At 32.5% G+C, this 21,854-nt stretch overlaps 1 protein-coding gene across 1 annotated transcript in view; it reads right to left on the reverse strand.

Annotated features, from left to right (window-relative positions):
- EYS (eyes shut homolog) overlaps positions 1–21,854 on the reverse strand; it is a 1,661,361-nt gene that overhangs the window by 1,153,608 nt on the left and 485,899 nt on the right. Inside the window, exon 14 of the mRNA XM_060283543.1 lies at positions 8,583–8,842. Within this exon, the coding sequence (XP_060139526.1) occupies positions 8,583–8,842 (260 nt within the window). The remainder of the gene's footprint in view (positions 1–8,582; positions 8,843–21,854) is intronic.

The following is a 21,854-nucleotide window of genomic DNA, read 5'->3' on the forward strand; positions in this document are numbered from 1 at the left end:
ACCACCTAGCAACATATGTCAATGGACTGAGGAAATGAGATTGCTGAAGTGCAGTGGACATTGGGAGAAAAAATAAGGTAGATGTGGATCACATTTAAAATAAGCCAAAGCTTTGCAGGGAAAGTGTAAGTTTGGGGGATTTAAAGGAGTGAGAGATATATATATATACTTTGTTCCAAACTAAATTTTCCATAGTCCTTGGTTTTAGAAATTGATACATATTCATGTGAAGGATATTTGTTTTGAATATATGCAGTGACAGCTAAAAGTCTGTCAAAACTCAAAATACAATGAATTAATTCTATGCTATTCCTCTCCTATTTATTCCTATCCAGATCTATTCAGCTAACTATTTTATTCACTTCAATAGAGTTCTTCACACACAAATAATCAGAAATTCTCTAACAAATGTTCTCTTGATCTTTTTCTTATACTGTCTTACCTGTGATTGTTGCAGCAAATGCATGTGACTGATTAATAAATCCTATTTTTACATTTAAATTAGTTACTAAAACTACTGCTCAAATCCAGAACTAAATCAATGTAGATTACAGATATAGTATTTTTAATCACTTAATATTTTCTCAGTTCTAACAAATGTAGCCTTTTAATACTTTATTCTCTGGAGGGGATGGCATAGAACAAAGTACACTAACAATAGTTAGGTTTTCATAAAACCTTTTTAGTAAGCATTTTATCATTCAGGGCTATATTTGACAACTCTCACATTAGAAGTAATATCAGCTGGAGTAATTAGAAATGAAGTAAATAGTGACAATTAGAGTGTATTTTCCATGTATTCAAACAATGTAGTGTAAAAAACATACATTTTAAGACAAACAAACAAAAAAAGTATTAAAATGAATTATTTTAATGACTTCCCTGGTGGTCCAATGGTAAAGAATCTGCCTTCCAATGCAGGGGAAGCTGTTTGGATCCCTGGTGGGGGAACTAAGATCTCACATGCCTCAGGGCAGCTAAGCATGCGCGCCACAACTACTGAACTCTTAAACCTCGGCCAGAGAGCCCACATGCCTCCACTACACAGCCCACGTGCTCTGGAGCCTGCGTGCTGCAACTAGAGAAGAGAAAACCCACATGCCACAACTAGAGAGAAGACAGTGTGCCACAACTAAAGATCCCACATATGTCCCACGTGCTGCAACTAAGACCCAACGCAGCCAAAAAATAAATAAAATAAATATTAAAATGAATTATTTGCAAAAACATTAGACATTTTTATTTCTCTTTAATTACAATTTTAGGGCTTCCCTGGTGGCGCAGTGATTGGGAGTCCGCCTGCTGATGCAGGGGCATGGGTTCGTGCCCCGTTCCAGGATGATCCCACACGCTGCGGAGCGGCTGGGCCCGTGGGCCATGGCCGCTGAGCCTGCGTTCCGCAGTAGCAGGGGCCACAACAGTGAGAGGTCCGCATACCACAAAAAATAAATAAATAAATAAATAAATAAAATTAATTTCCCTAGATGTTAAAACTTTATGGAAACAAAGAGAGATCTTTCTTGGCAAGTCAGAAAAAAAGTATTGTTTTCTTTATTTTTTAAGTGACATACAAATATTAATATTTTCTTTAAAAATTAGCCCATATTATAGATGCAGACTTAATTTTAAAAACAATGATATATGAAAAGATAAAAGTAATATTTTCAATAGACCCTAAGGTTTTTTTTGTTTTTTTTTTTTCGGTACGTGGGTCTCTCACTGTCGTGGCCTCTCCTGTTGCGGAGCACAGGCTCCGGACGTGCAGGCTCAGTGGCCATGGCTCACCAGCCCAGCTACTCCGCGGCATGTGGGATCTTCCCGGACTGGAGCACAAACCCATGTCCCATGCATTAGCAGGCAGACTCTCAACCACTGCGCTACCAGGGAAGCCCAAGACTCTAAGTTTTTTTTAACATGATTTTAAAGTAAACTTTTAGAAAATGAGTATAAAAGCTAATGTTTTTAAATGTAATAAAAATTTGACATATTTTAAAGGTAATTGGCAATAATATATATTTTCTTTGAAGAATTTTCCGGATATAAATTTCAACAGCTGTTTAAACCTAATAGATATGCACTACTACATGAGCACATGTTTTTAATTGTCAAAAGGAGTGATTTTTAATTTAGACAAACCATTCATCAAGTGACACATTTATTTGGTGCTCAGAATTATGCACTTCAGGTAATGTGGCTTTACCATAAAGATAGTATATATACGGGATTAATAGACATGTTTAAATGCAACTGCTCACCTCCTCTCGTAATAGAAATCCATCAAGCTTAGAATCCCAATTGTAAATCAATAACACACATAAATTATCCGACTCTTCCCTTCACTACAAGTGAATCCTTGTATTGTAGCGAAGGAGTCCTTTCCACATTTTAGACCTTCATAAAGTTCATTTAAAGAAACTGTTGCTTCTTTCACCTTGGAGACCTATGGATGAAGTGGCTACATTTGGCAACTAAGCCCTTTAAATTAAATTAGAAATATTTAGGGGAGTTGGGGGAGGGAGGAATTGGGAGCTTGGGGTTAGCAGATATAAACTAATATATAAAGAACGGATAAACAACAAGGTCCTACTGTATAGCATAGGAAACGATAGTCAATATCGTGTGATAAACCGTAATGGAAAATAATATGAAGAAGAATATATATATATACAATATATATATTATATATTATTATACTATATATATAGTATATTATATATATATATATACACACACATATACACGTAACTGAATCACTTTGCTGTACAGTAGAAATTAACACATCATAAATTAACTATACTTCAATAAAATAAATTAAAAAAAGAAATATTTGATAGGGTGATGTTCTTGCCTATAAAATGAGAAATAAGTCAAAGTAAAAAGAGAAAGAATCTTAGAGAATATTAGAAAATAATTTTAAGAATGCAATATTTTATGTTCCTCACTGTATAAACACACATATGCTAACACAGAGACTCTACTATGTGCTATACACGTGGACTTTCACATGCAGTTCATCCAAAGTCACCTGTACCTCTGTAACCCTCATGTCATTTTTATACTCCATTTCTACCAGCCTGAAGTTCAAGTCAGTTAATTCAACCTCTCCTACTTAATTAGCTCTTTCCTCTCACAGTTATGCATTAGACATTACTCTTGATCACATACAGTATAAACAAAAATGCTAACTTTGGTAAGAAGTGGGATTTACAGGTAGCTTAACTAGTAAGGATACCAGGTAGTTTGCAGAATTAAAGAAAAAACTATAGGAACTGCCAGGACACGTTTTTTCGCACACACTCCTCTCCTCCAACATATAGATCTCCATGTGAAGGGAACATGGTGTTGGCTGCACCAACTGAAACATTGGCAGAAAGAAAAAGCTTCTCTCAGCATCAGTTCCAGGGAAAGGCTCTGTCTGGGACTATTCCAGGTCCATGCCCACCCCTGAATCAACCGTAATTGCCAAAGGGATGGGGTTTGCTCTGTGTCTTAGCTTGAGTTATTCTGCAATAAGAATTGAGATAAATTATTTGCATGCAAGTACCTTATTTGAGGTCCCAGGGATTATTGCAAGGGGGTGGGGAAATAAAAGAAGGAAGAGAGTGGCTTAATGAGAAGGTTATTGCTGTGGACAACCAAGGACCCAGGCTGGTGGAGAGTCTCTTAGAAATAATTTGCCACATAACTCAGAGTTGTCACAGTCAGCAAGAAAGCTGAGGTGTACATCCACAAATCCTCTTTGCTTGTGCATATCTCTGTTGTAAATGGGAAAGCTCTTACTACTTCATACTCTAATGGTTAGTTAAATTATGTATCTCTTCCTTGAACTTAAAAGCCTTGAGGGCGTGTCATTGCCACTTTTAATTTCTCCATAACCTATCTCAAGACTTGACACATGGTAGGAAATCCATATATGTTTGTTGACTCAGTTAATAAGGAATACAATTTTTAGATTTCTAAAACACTACCAACATGCAGTTGCAAGATTCACATGTGTTGTGTACAGAGCACAGTTTAGAGAAGAAAAAAACATATGTAGTATAAAATAAATTGTGAGCTGTGTAAATTTATTGCACACTAAATCACCAAAGCTAACACTATAGGGGGACCGAGAATAAACCACATTTGTTTCTAGGAATCTTATAAAATTATATATGTCTTTCTGTTCATTATTTTTATATTTATTAAAACACTGATTTTTTAATCAGATAAACTGTTTAAACAAATAGGATTATTCTCTGCCTATTTTCCAATAGAAAATGTTCATTGTTCATAGGGAACAAATTAACTCACCTCAGGTCTAATCAGAAGGCAGAAGGATTTCCCTTACTTTCTGTTGCAAAACATGATCACAGTAATTCTGGTGTTTTACTACAGTAGCTAATATTGGACCAAATGGATTAGATTGTTGTTTTACCTACAAGTGTCAGTCACATGAACCAAAATACTTTACCGGCTGAGCAATCGATTTGGCATAAATCAAAGTATTAACTTTTTTTTTTTTTTTGGCCATGCGGCTTAGTTCCCTAAACAGGGATAGAACCTGGGCCCTCAAGCAGTGAAAGCGCAGAGTCCTAACCACTGAACAGCCAGGGAATTACTAACTTCAAGGTAAATTTTAACACCATTTATAATTTAGTTGTCTAGTATGTAGTTACATTATCACCATAGCTCTGGGATTTTATTTATACTTATATTTAAATTGTGATAAAATTTATAAACTGATTAAAAGTTATGAACAAAATTTCAGAAATGTGGATGTTCAACTCTCAGATGTTAAGCCTTAACACTCTTGTCTCATGAACCTGCCATATTCTAGTCACTTGACAAACACCAACAACTTAAAAAGAGTTCTAGTGCACCTTCTAAATCCTGTCTGTCTAAGATGTTAAGTCTTGGGATTCTTTGTGGTTTACAATTTCAGTACTTTTAAAAATGGAATTTGATCAGAATATTTTCTTAAAGAAATGATATGATGGCTCTGAAATAAAACTTATTTTAAATAACAGCTATAAAATTAAATCACATCATAGTGCTTATGGTATCCAATAGTCGACCTCTTTTTAATATTCTAAGGTAGTTTTTTAATGTTGCTGACTTTAGCTTTGATCTGCTACAGAGGTTGAAGAATACCAGTAAAGGCAATAGTAAGTAAACATTTTTACAATAGTTATGTTATAAATATGTTTAAATAAAAACATATATATAAAAATATGTTTATATATAAAACATTTATATGTATACTTATATATTTACATATAAATAATATATTAAACATATATACAATATTACACATGATATATTATATAACATACAATATATATTATGTATTGTATAATAATATAACATTATATAATATATATAACATAATATGTATATAATATAATACATTATATTAAAAATAATATATATTATTATATACTATAATAATATATTGTAATATATAATAATATAATATATTATATAATTTAATTTAATAATAATGGGTGATATACTATATATTATATAGTATAATAAATATTATATATAATATATTATATGACATCTTATAATATAATATTGGGTTGGCCAAAAAGTTCATTCTGTTTTTTCTGCAACATCTTCTATATTATATAATAATTAGTAATGCATTATGTTATATATAATATATTATATAAAATATATATCATATGCATTATATTCATAACATATTAAGCATATTAAATATATTATTATATGTCTATATAATACATAATTTATAATATTATTATAAATAATATAATATAAATTTTAAGGATATTTTATGATATTTTTAGTATATTATATACTTATAATATATATTATATTATATATAATATATTAACTATATTATTATAACATAACATATATCATTATATAATATATGCTGAATAATATAACATATTGTTTTTAGTATCATTATATATTATTTCATATAATATGACATATATTATATATATTATATTATTATAGTATAATTATATTTATAATTATATATAATATATTATAATATATTATATTTATAATTATATAAATATATGTTATTTATATCTTATTATAAATATTATAAATTATAATATATAATATATTATATTACATGACATCTATTATATATTATATAATATATTATATAATATAACATAGATTTTACATTATATAAAATATATGTTATATATATTTTATATATAATATGTAGTATAATATATAATATATTGTATTATAATATATATTAATATATTATATATTAACATATATAATGTATCATTTTATTATATGTTATATACAATATATATTAAATACTAATATATTCTATATATAAGATATATAAATGATATATATTGATATATAAATTATAATTAATAATTATATTTGATATATAAATATAATGATATATAAATTATATATCAAAATGATATATAAATTAATAATACATGTAAAATTATTATAATTACATTATTATACTATATACTATTATGTATTATGTATAATAATATTATATATTTATAATATATAAATATATATTTATATATAAATATACATATATATGTTTATATATATAAAACTTTTTTACAGTAGTTATGTTATAAATATATTTATATATAAACATATATATGTTTATATATAAAACTTATGTTTATATATAAATATGTTTATATATATAAAACAAAATATTTTAGAAATGATGTGCACTCCACCAATACTTTGTGCTGAATAATAATTAAAAATGAATAAACAGAAGATTCACTGTGCCCACATGCCACTCTACCCAAAGCACTGCTTTGAAGAGTCATAATCTCTGAAGCCTTTTGTAGAATGATGACGTTCCAAGAAAAAAAGTGATTTTGCTCATGTACTATGGCACAGTGTAAATTGTCCCTAAGCTATTTTTGTGCGTGCTCTGGAGTTTAGCAATCTTATTATTGTTTGCTAGGAGACAAGAAGCTTTTATGATATCTCCAAACTTACTTTCCCCTAATCCCACAACAGGAAATTAATCTTACAAGATTATATACATTTATTAAATTCATTTATGAATTGAAAATGAATTATTAAAATATTATTTGAAAAAAAATGCCTATCTTGTAGAAAATTATCTCTGGTGAAAATGGAGGCGGTTGTATTCATATTGAGGAAATATACTACTGCTCCTCAAGAAACATTTGTCTATTACTTATATTCTTAGAATATATTAGTAGCAGAGGTAAAGCATCATGGAATAATTCTGTGGAGTAAATTAGCTCTTCCCCTGCTATTGACTATTTTTTCAAAAATTTCACTTTCAATCTTTGTTATAAAGAATAATATTCTATTATCTACTTCATAATTACTGTGATTTTCATGACGTTGGCGCTCCCCTCATGTTTTGTTTTAGCCCTATGTTTCTGCCTCATTCCTGGAAACATTTACTCATATGCTTTATACAACTGTGTTGTATGCTTTATAAAGCCCATGTCAATTTTACAAAAATAATTACTAATGGATTTCCAGATTCTAGTTCTAATTCCTCAGAAGGCCCAGAAGTTTCTGCCATTTACACAGGTTCACGGACTTGCCTCTACGTATCATTATAGAAGATTACCTTATATCCTCAGGAAATCTTCGAGGATTTGTAGAAACAAAGGGGAAATTACTTTGACTAAGACAACGAATGAATGAATACAGTCTAAATTGGCCTTTTTTGGACAGAAGATTAAATGAGCATTGTCCTTATCTTTAAAGGACTCCTGTTCTAGTAAAGTCAGTAACAAGGAAAGAGATATAAACACATAAGTAATTATTAGAAAATAAATAGCTGTTTTTTTATATATATATTATGTTTATGACACATTCCAGTTATGCCAAAAATCAACCATGGGCTAATTTTATGGCAGAAGCATTCCCGCTGAAGATGGTAATATCTTTTGCATAGCCCACAATACAGGAGCAGCAAACATTTACTCAGAGCTCCTGCAAATTAACCAGACCTCTTCCAGTTACAACTGAAGAGATCTCAATCAATCATCTTTAATGATAATAAATTAAGTTATTGTTTGATATGACCCAAGAAGCCAGAAGCAGCCTGGCTTCAAGTGTGACAGGGTCCAGGGGCTCCAATGATGTCCTTTGATCTGCCCATTCTCTGTCTCTTACATGGGATCTCTCTTATTGTACAAAGTAGCCACCAGAGTCACATGATACTAGTTTAGCAATCTAAGCAGAAAGAAGTGATGCTCCATGGGAAAAGATATAGTGAAGCATTTGATTACTGTAGATTGAACCTATGCCCATTTCTAACTACTGCTGTTGTTAGGAACACTACATGGAGAAAATTATTCAGGAAAGAAAGACTGTTAACAAAGAATAAGAGAGGATTTCTGAAAGAACTTAGTTTTAAAAAGAACCAAAGTTATAAAGTCTCTCCTTTCCCCCCATGCTATTCAGGTTAACTTTTTATATTATTTCCCCAGTATGTTTATATATCTGAGTTTGGAGTCAGATATTCCCCCATATATAGATCTTTCTCTCACCCATTCTTAAGAAGCTACCAGCCTATATGGACAAAACAAACAATGAGATCAAACATTAAAACAAATATAAGCCCTTACCTTCTCTGCAAATGCAATAATGATTTCCATCTACCAAAGTCAAGCATGTTGAATTGTTTTGGCAAGGATCACTGAGTGGATCGCAGGGGTTATAGTGTTGATGGCAAAATTTTCCAGTATAAAAGGGTGGGCACAGGCACACAAATTGCCCAGGGATGGAAGATTCATGACAAAGACCTCCATTCATGCATGGGTCAGAGTCACATTCATTTATTTCTTCACTACAATTCTGTCCAGTCCATCCAGATGTACAGTCACAGCTGAAATGAATATTTAAGAAATATGAACCATACTATTTCAAATTCATTCTTCACATTTTCAATGTAATGACTACATTGAACGAATGTGTGGCATTTTCTCATTTATAACAAGATTAATAAATTACACATATTTTAAAATATTGTTTGCCTAATTTCCTGAGAAAACTTAATGTATGTTACTGCCAAACTGACTTTATTGGCTGATAGAGATTTAAGAAGCATTTGGTAAATTTTCTAACATAGGCCACTGAGACGTATCTGAGAACAACAAGGCTGCCAATTGCAATTTTAGCAACTGTTGAGCTGAAATAACAATTGAGAACATTTCCTCAAGTATTTCTTTTATGTAAAATAATTTTCACAGATGGGATCACTGTTTATAAGCCTAAGATGATATTTAATTCAATTGCTTTAACAACGTGTGATTCTTCAAATCACGAGAGTATTTATCACAAGGTGATACTTTATGTTAAGCAGCTGTTTTTGTTTCAGTTTTTGTAAGCTTTAAAAAACATCTTTTCTATTAATATTTGAATAATGTAGGAAAATTGAAGAGAAAGCAAACAAAAAAGTAAAGAATTTGGATATTTGTCTATATATCACAGACTCTAGCTCAGTCTCTCTCAAATTTCTCTTGGAAATTTTGATTTCAAAAAGCACTTTAGCCAAACATTTTCCATCAAGCTAGGCTAGTTCTGCTCCTAAGAGCAGGAGGATTCTAACAGTGTAGGAAAAAGCGTTTTCCACATGAAGTATTATTCAAATAAGGTAAATGAACAGATAATAGTGAAACCTGCAGACACAGAGTCAATGTGAGTATTGTCGATCTACTGACTGAATGGACATCAATTTTACACTGAGGGCAGGTTCAGCGAGAGAGCAGGTGTCAGTTTGTGGGCAGGTAGAGCCCCAAATTGTGAGTAAATGTACCATCGGCAAGTAGCACATCATGGGACAAGGCACAGGAGATACTAGAAGAACTGTTTTTAGAGAAAAAAATTTCCATTGCTGATAGTTTAGATAGTTAAGATAACTTTAAAAAAGTATTACATTGCTGAAAGATCTAATTTGTTCATGATAAGCAATATCTTGCTTAAAAGAAAGAGGAGAGGAGAGGAGGGGAGAGAGAGGAGGAGGAAGGAAGGAAGGAAGGAAGGTAGGAAAGAAAGGAGGGAGGAAGGAAAGAAAGAAAGAAAGAAAGAAAGAAAGAAAGAAAGAAAGAAAGAAAGAAAGAAAGAAAGAAAGAAAGAAAGAAAAAGAAAAAGAAAGAAAGAAAGAAAGAGTAAGGGAAAGAAAGAACCTCATGTTTAGACCATTCCATATTAATAAATACAGAAGATACCAGTACAGTGAGAGGAGAGAGCTGAATGACTGGCTTGCACCTGTTCATGAGCTTGAATTCTAGATAGATATAGTTGCCATTGAAACGAATACTAAAATTAATAGGGGGTAAGATGATTGGAGTCATAATTGATTAATAATATGTCTACTAGTTCAATAAGAATAAATCCAGTCTAAAAAAAAAAGAAAAAAACAGTGGATTCTACAGCTATTATTTTATTTTTTAATTTGGTAATGTGCAGAAAGAGATTGCTACCATGCAAATTGAATATTTCTTTGTAAGGTATGTTCACATAAGGCAAACTTTACAACTGAAACAATTCATACCTTTGAAATATAAATATATATTTTGAATATGTTATTTCCCTTAAGAATGAGTAAAAATAATTGATACTTTCATTTTTCTTTCTAAAAAAATAATGACATTATTTTGGTGACTATCCATCCTCGTTTCCCTAGACAGTCCTGGATTAGGTCTTTTGTTTAATAAAATTATTTACAGGGTACTCTTTCACTTACAAAAGTGTCTCAGGTGCTCTTCTGTTCATTTTTGATTATCTCCTATGTCACTTAGTAAAACTGAAAATTTTCCAGAAAAGGCAATACTATCACTTACTTGCTAATCCTGCACCTGCCTTCACTTGCTCTAAAATGTGTTTGCCACACCCTTTAAGAATTCAACACTTATATTACCTTGTATTATGAACATTTGCATGGCTTTCCTCCACTGTTAAACTCTGATTCCTTGATGTGTAAGAATTGTCTGAATCTCCACACTCTCATGTATATAATATATGTTGAAAATATTATAAATATTAATTAATATAAGGTCTTTAGTTAGAATCATATAGACGAGCTTAATGAATTTGATAATCTCAGCAAATTGTTGTAAAGATTAAATGAGATAATGAATAAAAAGTGTATATAGATCCTGACATCAACATTGCCCAGTTACCCAAAGTGGTTACGAGGTGCTGTCACAGAATTTAAAAAAAAAACATTTTTTACCCTATTTATGCCTAAATAAAATATGCATCTCAAAAATGAGTATTGTTTCAATTTCTAGTGCTAATTTTCATTTTTCAAATTACATCCTATTTGTCACAACTGTCAAATATATTACATAATGTGATACTTCCAATAAAACTTTGAAATTAGTAGAACTATTCTTACTCTCACTATACAAATGAGATGGCTTGAAGTACAAAGGATACAAGTGATTTATCCAAAGTCATATGGTCATATGGTTAACAAACTTGAGCTCTGAAAGCCAGACATCTTCCTCCCAGTTTCCCTCTTCTTTTTTTTTTTTTTTGCATGTTTCAAATCCATTATAAGATCATTCAACATTTTGTGAAATAACATTAAAGTTAGGCATAACCAAATCTCAATAAAGTAGCTTCAGTGCATTTATTTTACTTGAAATTACTTTTAAGGGGGTGTTGCACAGATATTTGTTTTTCTTTTTCTTGTATTCTTTCATGAGTACATAATTGCAACTTAATTATTTTAAGAGTTCCCTGTGTATAACCTTCAATGCTTAAGTATTTAGCATATGCACTGAAGGTTTGTTTTATCGTCTCAAATTACAGGTTGCCAAGATTTCATGTGGTGTCCTTATGAGTATCGAGGCTTTGGTGCATCAACAGAATTGATGAGACCAAAGGCTATGTAGGTCAGTGGATATATTGTAGAAAATAAGGTTCCAAGGAACAAAGTCATTACTAGTAATTAAAAATCAGACTATACACTTATATATTTGAATCTGCTTTTGAACATACCAGAGAAGTTTGTCCTTGGTGGATGGAAAAATATATTTTATGTGAGAGCTTCAATCTGGTTCCTAGGTGTACCATGAAATAATTTAAGGATTCAGTATGATCTGGCAGTATATTTCAAACGCACAGCTAGAGGCAGAGTCTTTATGGATTAAAAAAACAACTAAACAAAAACACATACTCTATGACTTTTCAAATATACAATTTCCAGTAGTAAATATTTGAAAACTAATTTAGTGTGTACTTAATGGTAGACTAACATATTATAATTTGCTGTCTTTCCTAGAGAGAGAACCAAAAATCCACTGGCATAAACACATTGGATTCCTTCTAAGAACAGCATTTCAATTCTTAAATGTTGATTTAAAGAACCAAAGCTAATAATAGAAAATAAAGTAGTGTCATTGTAATGAAATAGGAAAAAAAGAGTATTCATGAAAGAAATAAATTAGCTTAAAAAGTTTTAGTAGATTCCAGCTTCTGAATACTTACCATTCTGCATGCTTACCTTACCATAAATATTGATATCCAGTGACTAAATATTGTTCAGCAATATTTATCTATGTTTTACACAGGTATACCAGGTTTTAAGGCTACAATCTTATAAATACAAATCTAAAAATATATGTAATTTAAAAGGATCTTTTCGTATAAAAACTAGTTCACTTATTGTTTGTCACAGCCATTACTTATATGCAAAATAAAATTCCAAACAAAACTAGCAGGTGAAAAAGAAATGATAAGACTGTGAATAATAAAATAGTACTATTACTAGAAAAAGGAAGAAATAAAAAATATGGGCTACTCAAACTAAGTCATTCAATCTTTATTTTTTTGCTATATCCATTCACCTGTTTGTTCATTTAATTATAGCATCAGCGGTACCATCAACAAAACTATATTAATAATGAATCTTAAGATGGTCACTACTGTTGACTTAACCACTGCAATTATCTTGGAAAAAAATGGGAAAGCATTTAGCTCATTCAGATTGGTAACATTTATTTCAAATAAACTATTTTATTGGTAAACATTAAAGTCAGAAAACAGGATAAAGTCTACTCTGAAGAACAACATGAAAATGTTAAGATGCTAAAACATACGAGTGAGACAGTCTGGGACCTGGGACCCTTTGCTGCAGTGCTTGCACCTGGACAAAAGTCTCCTCAAGCAACAAAATACAAAGAAACTATAAGCAACTAAAAATAACTGCATTCATGTGCAGTGGGAGCAATTATGAACAAGAAGATACAAAAAAGACCAAAAACCAACTGCCACTCCCGAGGTGTCTGGAGCAAAAGCAAGTACTGCGCATGGCCCTTGCACTGAGGGGTGGACACACCACCTAAGCCGCCCCTCAGCCCCACCCACAGATCCGCCCCCACCCCTACCCCATTTAAGTGACTGGTTCGTCCCCCTCAGGGAGTGAGAAGGACACCTGTTACTTGTTTTTGCCGCAGCAGAGCCCCAGTAAAACCTCACCTGTCCTCTTATCAATTTCTATTGATAAAGAGTGCAAGGACCCGAGCTGGTAACAGGAGAAGATTGTTATGGGTGGAATGAACAGAGGGAGCTGGCCTAAAACGTTACAGCAGGGCAAGGTTGAAAAAAAAAACAGCAACAGCAATGCTGAAACTTTTTTTGCATCCTACCCTAGAAGATATTTAAGCTTTTATTGTTGTTTTTCAGTACCATAGTAACACAATCAGATTGTTACAGAGTAGAAAATGGACTAAATTAGGAAGAGGTTGGTAGCATGAAAATCTTTTAGAAAGCTATTGTTTTATTGCTGATAAAAGATGACAAGAACCTAAACAATGGCATTAATAAGGTATACCAGATTTGAAGTAGATTTCTGATGAAGGCTTGAGAACACTTGATTATAAGCTGATGAGGCTGAGTGGGTAATGGGGAGGATTCTGTGGATTTTAAATTCAGTGTTGAAGAGAAAATAGTGCCATCAGGTGAGATTGGGAATGGAGTGATGGGGAGGGAGAGGAGAGGGTACTAATGCTTAATACACCGTAACTTAAATTAACTGCATAATTTAAGATGCTGTCTTGTGTGCAGTAAGAAATTCCAATAATGGGACTCTGTGGAAAAATCAAGGCTTGGGATAAAAATTCAAGGGCCATTCTAATAAGTATTACTGGGAATAATTTAGCATCAATCAAGTTTAACACTGGCCTTTTTTACTAAAACACGAAGTTAATTTATTAAAAATATAAAATTAGCCACTCAGTATTACACTATACATTATTCAATATTTTATGGAATCTCTGAATGTGAAAGAATAAGCAGGAAAGAATCCTACTAGTTTGATTACCTAACAAGTGCTTGATAGATAGAAAACAAATCTTTTTTTTTAAATTTTATTTTTATTTTTTGAGAGTGAAGACCTTATTATTGAGTATATATTCTAAATGAAAGAATTTATATTTTAATATTAATAGGAAAAGATCTTTTCTATCCAGTCTATCAAGCCTCACTGTATATATATATATATATATATATATATGTATATATATATATATGTGTGTGTATATATATATATATACACACACATACACACACATATATGTGTGTGTATATATATTTTAAAGATATATACTTTATAATTTGCAAAGTATACTATTCTTTATCCATTGTAAATAAAATCTATATGTAAGTTATCTATCTATACTGGAAGAATTTTCTATATTTTTAAGCAATGTACATTTTGATGCAAATGAACTATTTGGATATTTCACTGGTATAATTCTATTTCAATTATCTATGTTTCCTATATTCTATATGATTTCATCTCCTGTTCTTTGTAAGAAGACAACTGATCAATAGTGATTTTTGCAGTTGTTGAATTCAAGATGTTCTCTAGGCAGGTGAGCAGCCCTGAAAAGCAATACAAGGCTTTGTTCAAGCTTCAGAGCACCCTCATCTCAGAGCAATAAGCTGCAGAGCCAGACAAACAGAGGCAGGAGCTTCAGTGGGTCAGGCCTCTTGTATACTCACTCAGAACCTGAAGTAACTCTGATGAAACTCATGCTGTATTTGGAAGAAAACCCAAGTTTATACCTTAAATCTGGGACTAGAAAACCAAAGCCAACCATGTTCCTTCCAGACAGCAAGAGCAGTTGAACATTTTTGCCATTGTGATTATAACATGGAAACCATAATGATGGAGCACTTACCACTGAGACAGAAGATCAGATTGCAGTAGATTTTTTAAGCTACAATGAGCATAAGAAATTAATCTTGAAAATGACTTTAACAATAATCTGAATAAAATACGTATAAAAATGCTGACTACAAGACCATTCTGTGAGTTTACCTGTCGATCCAGGAATATGGCTAAGCTATAAACATGAGTAACACCATCACTTATATGACTCATCTTTAACCATAAACTCAGTTTATATTTAAAATATATAAATTTAACATCTTTAAATTTTTGTATTTTACATTTCATTTTTTGCTTTGATGGTATGTGTGTGTGTATAAACACAGAAAATTGATGCTGTGTCAGTTTTCCTGAGCAATTAATTATTACTTCTGGCCCTTGTTTTTTCCCAAAATAGATCCTTTGGACAAGTCAATGTAAGTCTGCTTTTAAATATAATTTCCTACATATTCATATTTTATATTTGCACCTTTATATTTACACATGCAAATTTATATTTGCACCTTTTTTACTCCTTAAAATTGTACTTAAGTATATGTATGCATGTGTATATGCATTCATAATGTTTATAAACTATACACATGCAACTTGTTCAAATTGTATTCAAATAACACTTGAAAAATACATATACATCTTTTAAATACGGTGTAAGAATAAATAAAAACTCTAATGTATGTAAGTATTTTTTCTTTCAAGTACAATTTGAGTAGGAGACAGACAAGTAGAATACAAAACAGGCTGCAGCGTGTTACTTTAAGGAACTAAAGTACTGAGATATGGAACTTAAACCAATTTATGAATATTTTGCAAAATAATTCCTAAGTACACAGTATGTCAGAAGTTTTACAGGGAGAAACATTTTAACTCCATATTTAATAAACACCAGACTTTAAGTCTCAGAAGGAAATTGACTGAGCAAGAAAAAGCCATAGCACTTTTGTACATTTAGAAATTGTACTATAAGCAAGTAGGAAATGAATAAATCTTTGGTTTGTTGTTGGGACTAGCATTACAATAAATGCTATATTTGTTACTATATATATATATATATATATATATATATATATATATATATATATATATAAAATCTCCAAAAGGAGTAATATGCATCACAAATACACTAAGTACCAATAATAGACACTTAGTTCTACACTGTATGCATACAATTCAATTAATTATGAATAGCAGCACATTTTTGCTTAACCAACGATAAAAATATTTGAAAATAAACTTACTTAAGAAGGAAGTTAACAAGGATTTAGACATATAGAAATTATTATGAACCGATTAATATTTTATTAAAATGTAAGATTTAGAACATTTCCTTTTTAAAAAATCTAGAAAGCACCCATATTTATCTATTTTTAATGGAAGTATGAGATTATAAAAAGAAATAAGAGAAACAGAGATGAGGAAGAGAGAAAAAGGGAGAAGGAAGTTGAGGCAGAGAAATCTCTTCCAAGAAATGTCACTCAAGGGCCACCTGTCTCACAGGGGCTACATGGAAAGTATGTATACCTATGATCCTATTTCCTTCTTGGAACTTTGTAGTCAATCTTGGAAACTTGTAGAAATTGATGGTCCATATTAACTGGAGATGATATACAAGAATGTTCATGGCAAACAATGGAGAAAGAAATCAGAAGCTAAGAGAAATGAGCATGCTAAACGATGGATGCTATATAAGGTCACACAATGACCATATTCTGCAGAGGACCCAGACACCATCCTTCTTATCAAAGTGATAAGATATATAGTTTTCAGAGGTGCTCCAGCTTCACTGAGAAGCTTAGTGTTGGCTGTTCCCTGTAGTCCAGGTCTGATTATAGGAGATAATGTTACCAAAATTGGCATCCCATAAGTAATAGGGATGATAGGAAATTTAAAATGACTAGGTGGTTGTTCATGACCATCAGAGAAAGTAGGGCACAATTATAATTATCACCAAGGTTAGAGAGGCCGTCTGTGTCCAAGATCCTCAGAGAACTATGGAGACAATAGAACACATTTTCTCTTGGGGCAAAGTAGATTGGATGAATCAAGAATGGATAATTAGGAGTCTGAGGGCAGCCCTCCAGCTAAAAATGATAATCCCTTGCCCAGTTTTCAGACCCCAACTTCACTGATTGAAGGAGAGGCTAAGTGCCCAGGAAAAATATACCCTACAACATGATAGCAAGATATAGTAATGATTCCACCAACAAGACCTATGGCTGTTGACTTTTGTAACTACATTTATGAGAAAGAGTGCCAAACATTTCGAGAATGTTGGACTTGATTTCAATTTGTTATTGACCTCTAGGTTTCTGAAGCTTCATTGCCCTGACATTAGAATGGGGGCACATGGAAGCAAGGTAATAAATGCACCTGGTCCAGGTGTAGCTCACAGCAGGTCCCCTGGTTCCAGTTGTCATTCCCCCAGTCCCTGAATATATACTTGAATTGGGCTTACATTTTAGTTGGTAGAACCCTCACATCATTTCTTTTCTTGGGGATTAGAACTATAGAGAATGCAAATTGGAAGTCTTGGAACCTGTCTCCTCATTTAAACTCCCACTCTCCAGGCAGTATCATAAACTAAAAGCAATATAACACTGCTGGGAAAAAGCAAAGATAGCACCAGCTCTGAGGACAAAAGGAGGGTCCACCATCATTTCTCCACTCTACTCACCAGATTGGTCCCTTCAAAAAACAAGCATCACCTTGGAGATGGCGGAAGACTACTCAAGCTCAACCATGTAATAGCTTGACTGCTGCTGTTTACCAAATGGGGTACATTTCATCCAGCAGATTAGCACTGACTCAGATACACACTATGTGGCCAGGAATGTGGAGAATTTCTATCCCTATCAGGTAGGATGGTCAGAAACAGTGTATATTCATTTGGAACAGAAAACAGTATACATTTAAGGTCTTGCCTCGGGGCTAAGCTATCTTTTCCACTCTCTGTAATAATATAATATAAAGGAGGGTAGACTGTCTGGGCTTTCTGCAGACTGTTGTTTTGATCTGACGATGTTATTTATTATTATTATCTTAGTGAATGACAAATGAATGAATGACAAATGGCAAATATGATGAAGGCTTGTTGAAGATGGATGTGCTCTGGGTGGTGAGAGATAAAGCCTATGAAGACTGGGGTCCTGTTACATAAGGGAGGTTGCTAGAGATCCAATGATCTGGAGTATGCCCACATATACCATCCAAATTAAAGACAGATTATTGCATCTTTACCTTGTGCAGTGAAGATAAACTGTTGCATCTTATACGTTGCACCACTAAAAAGGAAGTATGACACTTGGTAGGCCTCCGGATTTAATGGCAAAAATACTGCTCTTACCCATTCACCTAGGGAAATAGATGCTAGAGGCTTTAAATGAGTCTCAGAGTAGAATACTTGGCAACATGTTCAGGCTGAAGTGCAAGTAGACTTGCGTGTTGCACCATGAGATTCAACACGCTCTGTAGTATGAGAGGTGTTAGTGGTACTAGTGATGACAAAAGATATCTTACAAAGTTTATGGAAAGCTCTGGTAGGTGAATTATAACATAGACTCTACGTTTAGAGCAAGACCAGAGAGATTCCAGTTGATGGTAAAGAGAATACAAAGTGTATGGGGGAAGGGGGATGAATTATATTAATTATGGCTTTTGGACCAGATGCAAGAGTAGGTGTTATAATTCATCCTACTAATCTGTCTCTTATAATTTATCCCAGGAATAAAAGTTAACCAGATTCCTGAAGTAGTATCTTACAGAAATTATAAGAAACAAATATATATATATCTGAGGGTGTAAGATATGGTTTCTATTTATCTATCTACCTATCTATCTATCTATCTATCTGTCTATCTTTCTATCATCTATCTCTCTATCTTTATAGGGAGGTATGATTGATACACACAAAAATTTGCACATCTTTAATGATGAGTTTGTACATATGCATACACCTGTGATACCATCACCATTATCAAGGTAGTAAACATACTCATCTTCCCCACAAATTTCCTTGTGTTCTTTTGAGTGTGTGTGTGTTTTGTGGTAAGAATACTTAACATAAGATTCATCCTCATTACACATTTTAAAGTGCATCATAACTATATCATTAACTACATGTTCTAGAGGATGCTGTCCTATCTGGGACTGCAGCCCTCATTTCCCTGGCTCCTGGGAGTATGGATGGCTGACAGCTATGAGAATTTCCCTCAGTTGGAAAGAGCCATTTCACTCAAAGTCTCTCCCCTTTTCTTGGGACAGCTCATACCCAGTGATTGCTCAATGCAGGGAGATAAATGCCAAGCCTCCATTCCTCAAAGTGAGGAAACTGTACAGGACCATCTCTGCTCTAGAGTGTCCAGTGGGATTGGGAGCCTCTGGGTCTTTCCATGGCAGTTCATCCTCTTGCTTCTGCCCAATTCTTCATCTTTTACTCTCCCTCAGCTATTTTATTTTTCAAAAACCTTATTGTGATATAAATGATGTACAAGAACACTGCACATATATCAACAGCACTCCACAATAAACCTCCAGCATGGCAATTTCCATCTCAGAGTTTGATCCTAGGGAGTTTAAACCTGTGATACAGTCACCAGGAGTGAATGCAAAATGCTTTCATTTTACTTGTAAAAATACATGCATGCGAGACCACAAACATATGTGTTCAAAGTTCTTCTCTGTTTCATTGTTTACAATGGCAAAAAAATCTAAATAACATTAAGAAGGCACTGGTTATAGTATCTTAAATAAGCAATTTAAATGATATATTTTTTATGTAATAAGGTAGAAAGAGACTCATTTTAAATAGTACTATATAACATATAATCGATATAATACATAAATTTGATTCCAATAGTGTCATAATGTTTGTATATATGTACTTCTGTATATTCAGAAAAATTTAGAAGCTTACAAAGGCAGTAAGAAACATAGAATGAAACATACTCAGAGGATCAGATGTTTTGGATTCAAGCTCCTTATTATAGTAGCTTTGTAAACTGGAACAGGTTATTTCTCAGTCTCAGTCCTTAAAAATTGAGACAATAAAATATCTTTCTCAAGTAGAGACTAATTTAACTACTACCTGTAAATTATTTAGAAAAGTACCTGGATTAGAGTGGGTGCTTTGATTAAGACCATTATTATTAAATATGGATATATTGAGTATTGGGTTGGGTAGGAGATTAAAAATTTTATGTTTTTCTTAATATAATTCTGTACCAGCAAATTTTTCACTTAGCACATGCAATACCCTTAAAATTAAACAACTTTCTTTCAGTGGTTTGCTTTGCCTCCTAATTTCAAGTCCTCATTTTATTCTGTATCATGTGTTATCAGCCCATGATTCTTGTTTATTCTTTTATTTGTTCTGTTTCATCTTTTACATATAGATATCCATCTATGCATGGTATTTGTCCATAAAAAAGGTGACTGAATTCTCTTTGGACCCCCTCAATGCCCACGTGATATGATGGAATTCAATCATTTTAACATCATTCATTGGAAATCTGATTGATATCGATCTCATTTTTCCTTGGCAGGGCATCTCTGGGATTGAGTGACAGCCAAGTTGTCATCCATCAGTTGACTTTCTGCTTAGCTTGGCATCATCACCATAGTGATGATGTGGATGTGCTCATCTTTTTTTCTGGTGCTTCTCTTCTCTGTGGCAAGAAGAGAGCTGCTGCACAAGAGAGAAACCCCTTTTCCCTCCAGGTTTCTGCTGCAATAAACTTTACACAAATCCTAAGCTTCCCAGAATAGCAACTTCTGAATGCAGCTGACCTACTATAGTGAAAGAGATTCTGGTCTCTAGTCCTCAAACATCTGAAATAGAAGATAAGATTAGTGCTTCTCCAGGATCACCACTAGTTTTTTTTTGATAAAGAAAATGTATCACTTTATTGTCAGCATTCCTCAGAGTAAAGTATAACTTAAGTATATGACATAAAATTTTTCTAAAACAAAATGATAATAAAAATTGCAACAACTACTTTCTAGTACTCCAAAATGTAGAAGATTACGAAAAGAACAACAACAACAACAATTCAGTTAAATTCAAAATAAACATATTGAGGTCTTACTTAGTGGAAAACACAGTACGGTATCTTTTGAAGGATGTCAGAAAAACTAAAATCAGTGTTCTAATACAAAAGAGTTAATGATTTTATAATATAGCAAGTAAATATAATAGCTATTGTTATAAGTAGAGGCAATAAGGGGCCCAAGAATTTCTTATGAAAAAGACAAAACTAGTGTGAGGTCAAAGATTTTTGAGACAATTCCATAAAGGAGATGGTGAGAAAAACTGATCTGGAATGAGAGATACAGTTTGGACATATGAAGGAATGAAAACAGGGAGGCTTTGGGGAAAACTATAAACAAAGCAAGAGGGTTGGAATAAGCAAGTCAGGACCATAAAGATGTCTATAGTATCAGACATCAAAACTTTGCAGGCTTGGACTTAGATGTATTAGATTAATAAGGAGTTCCATAAAGCACAGTGTTTTTGTACTTTCAATTTACAAAGAAAATCTGAGTATTATGTTTACATTCCTCCCATATTTAGGCTCTCTTGTCTCTCCTTTTCAATGTACTTTCACCCTAAATATTTGAATGTCCAACGATAACTCTTCTCTATTTAAAGGAGCTAAATCTTGAAGGACATTTGAAAGAATTTAAATATCTATCTTTGATGTTGACTTCCTAAGATTTCTTG

Source organism: Globicephala melas, chromosome 14 (assembly GCF_963455315.2).
Source record: "Globicephala melas chromosome 14, mGloMel1.2, whole genome shotgun sequence".
Classification (NCBI taxonomy): Eukaryota; Metazoa; Chordata; class Mammalia; order Artiodactyla; family Delphinidae; genus Globicephala; species Globicephala melas.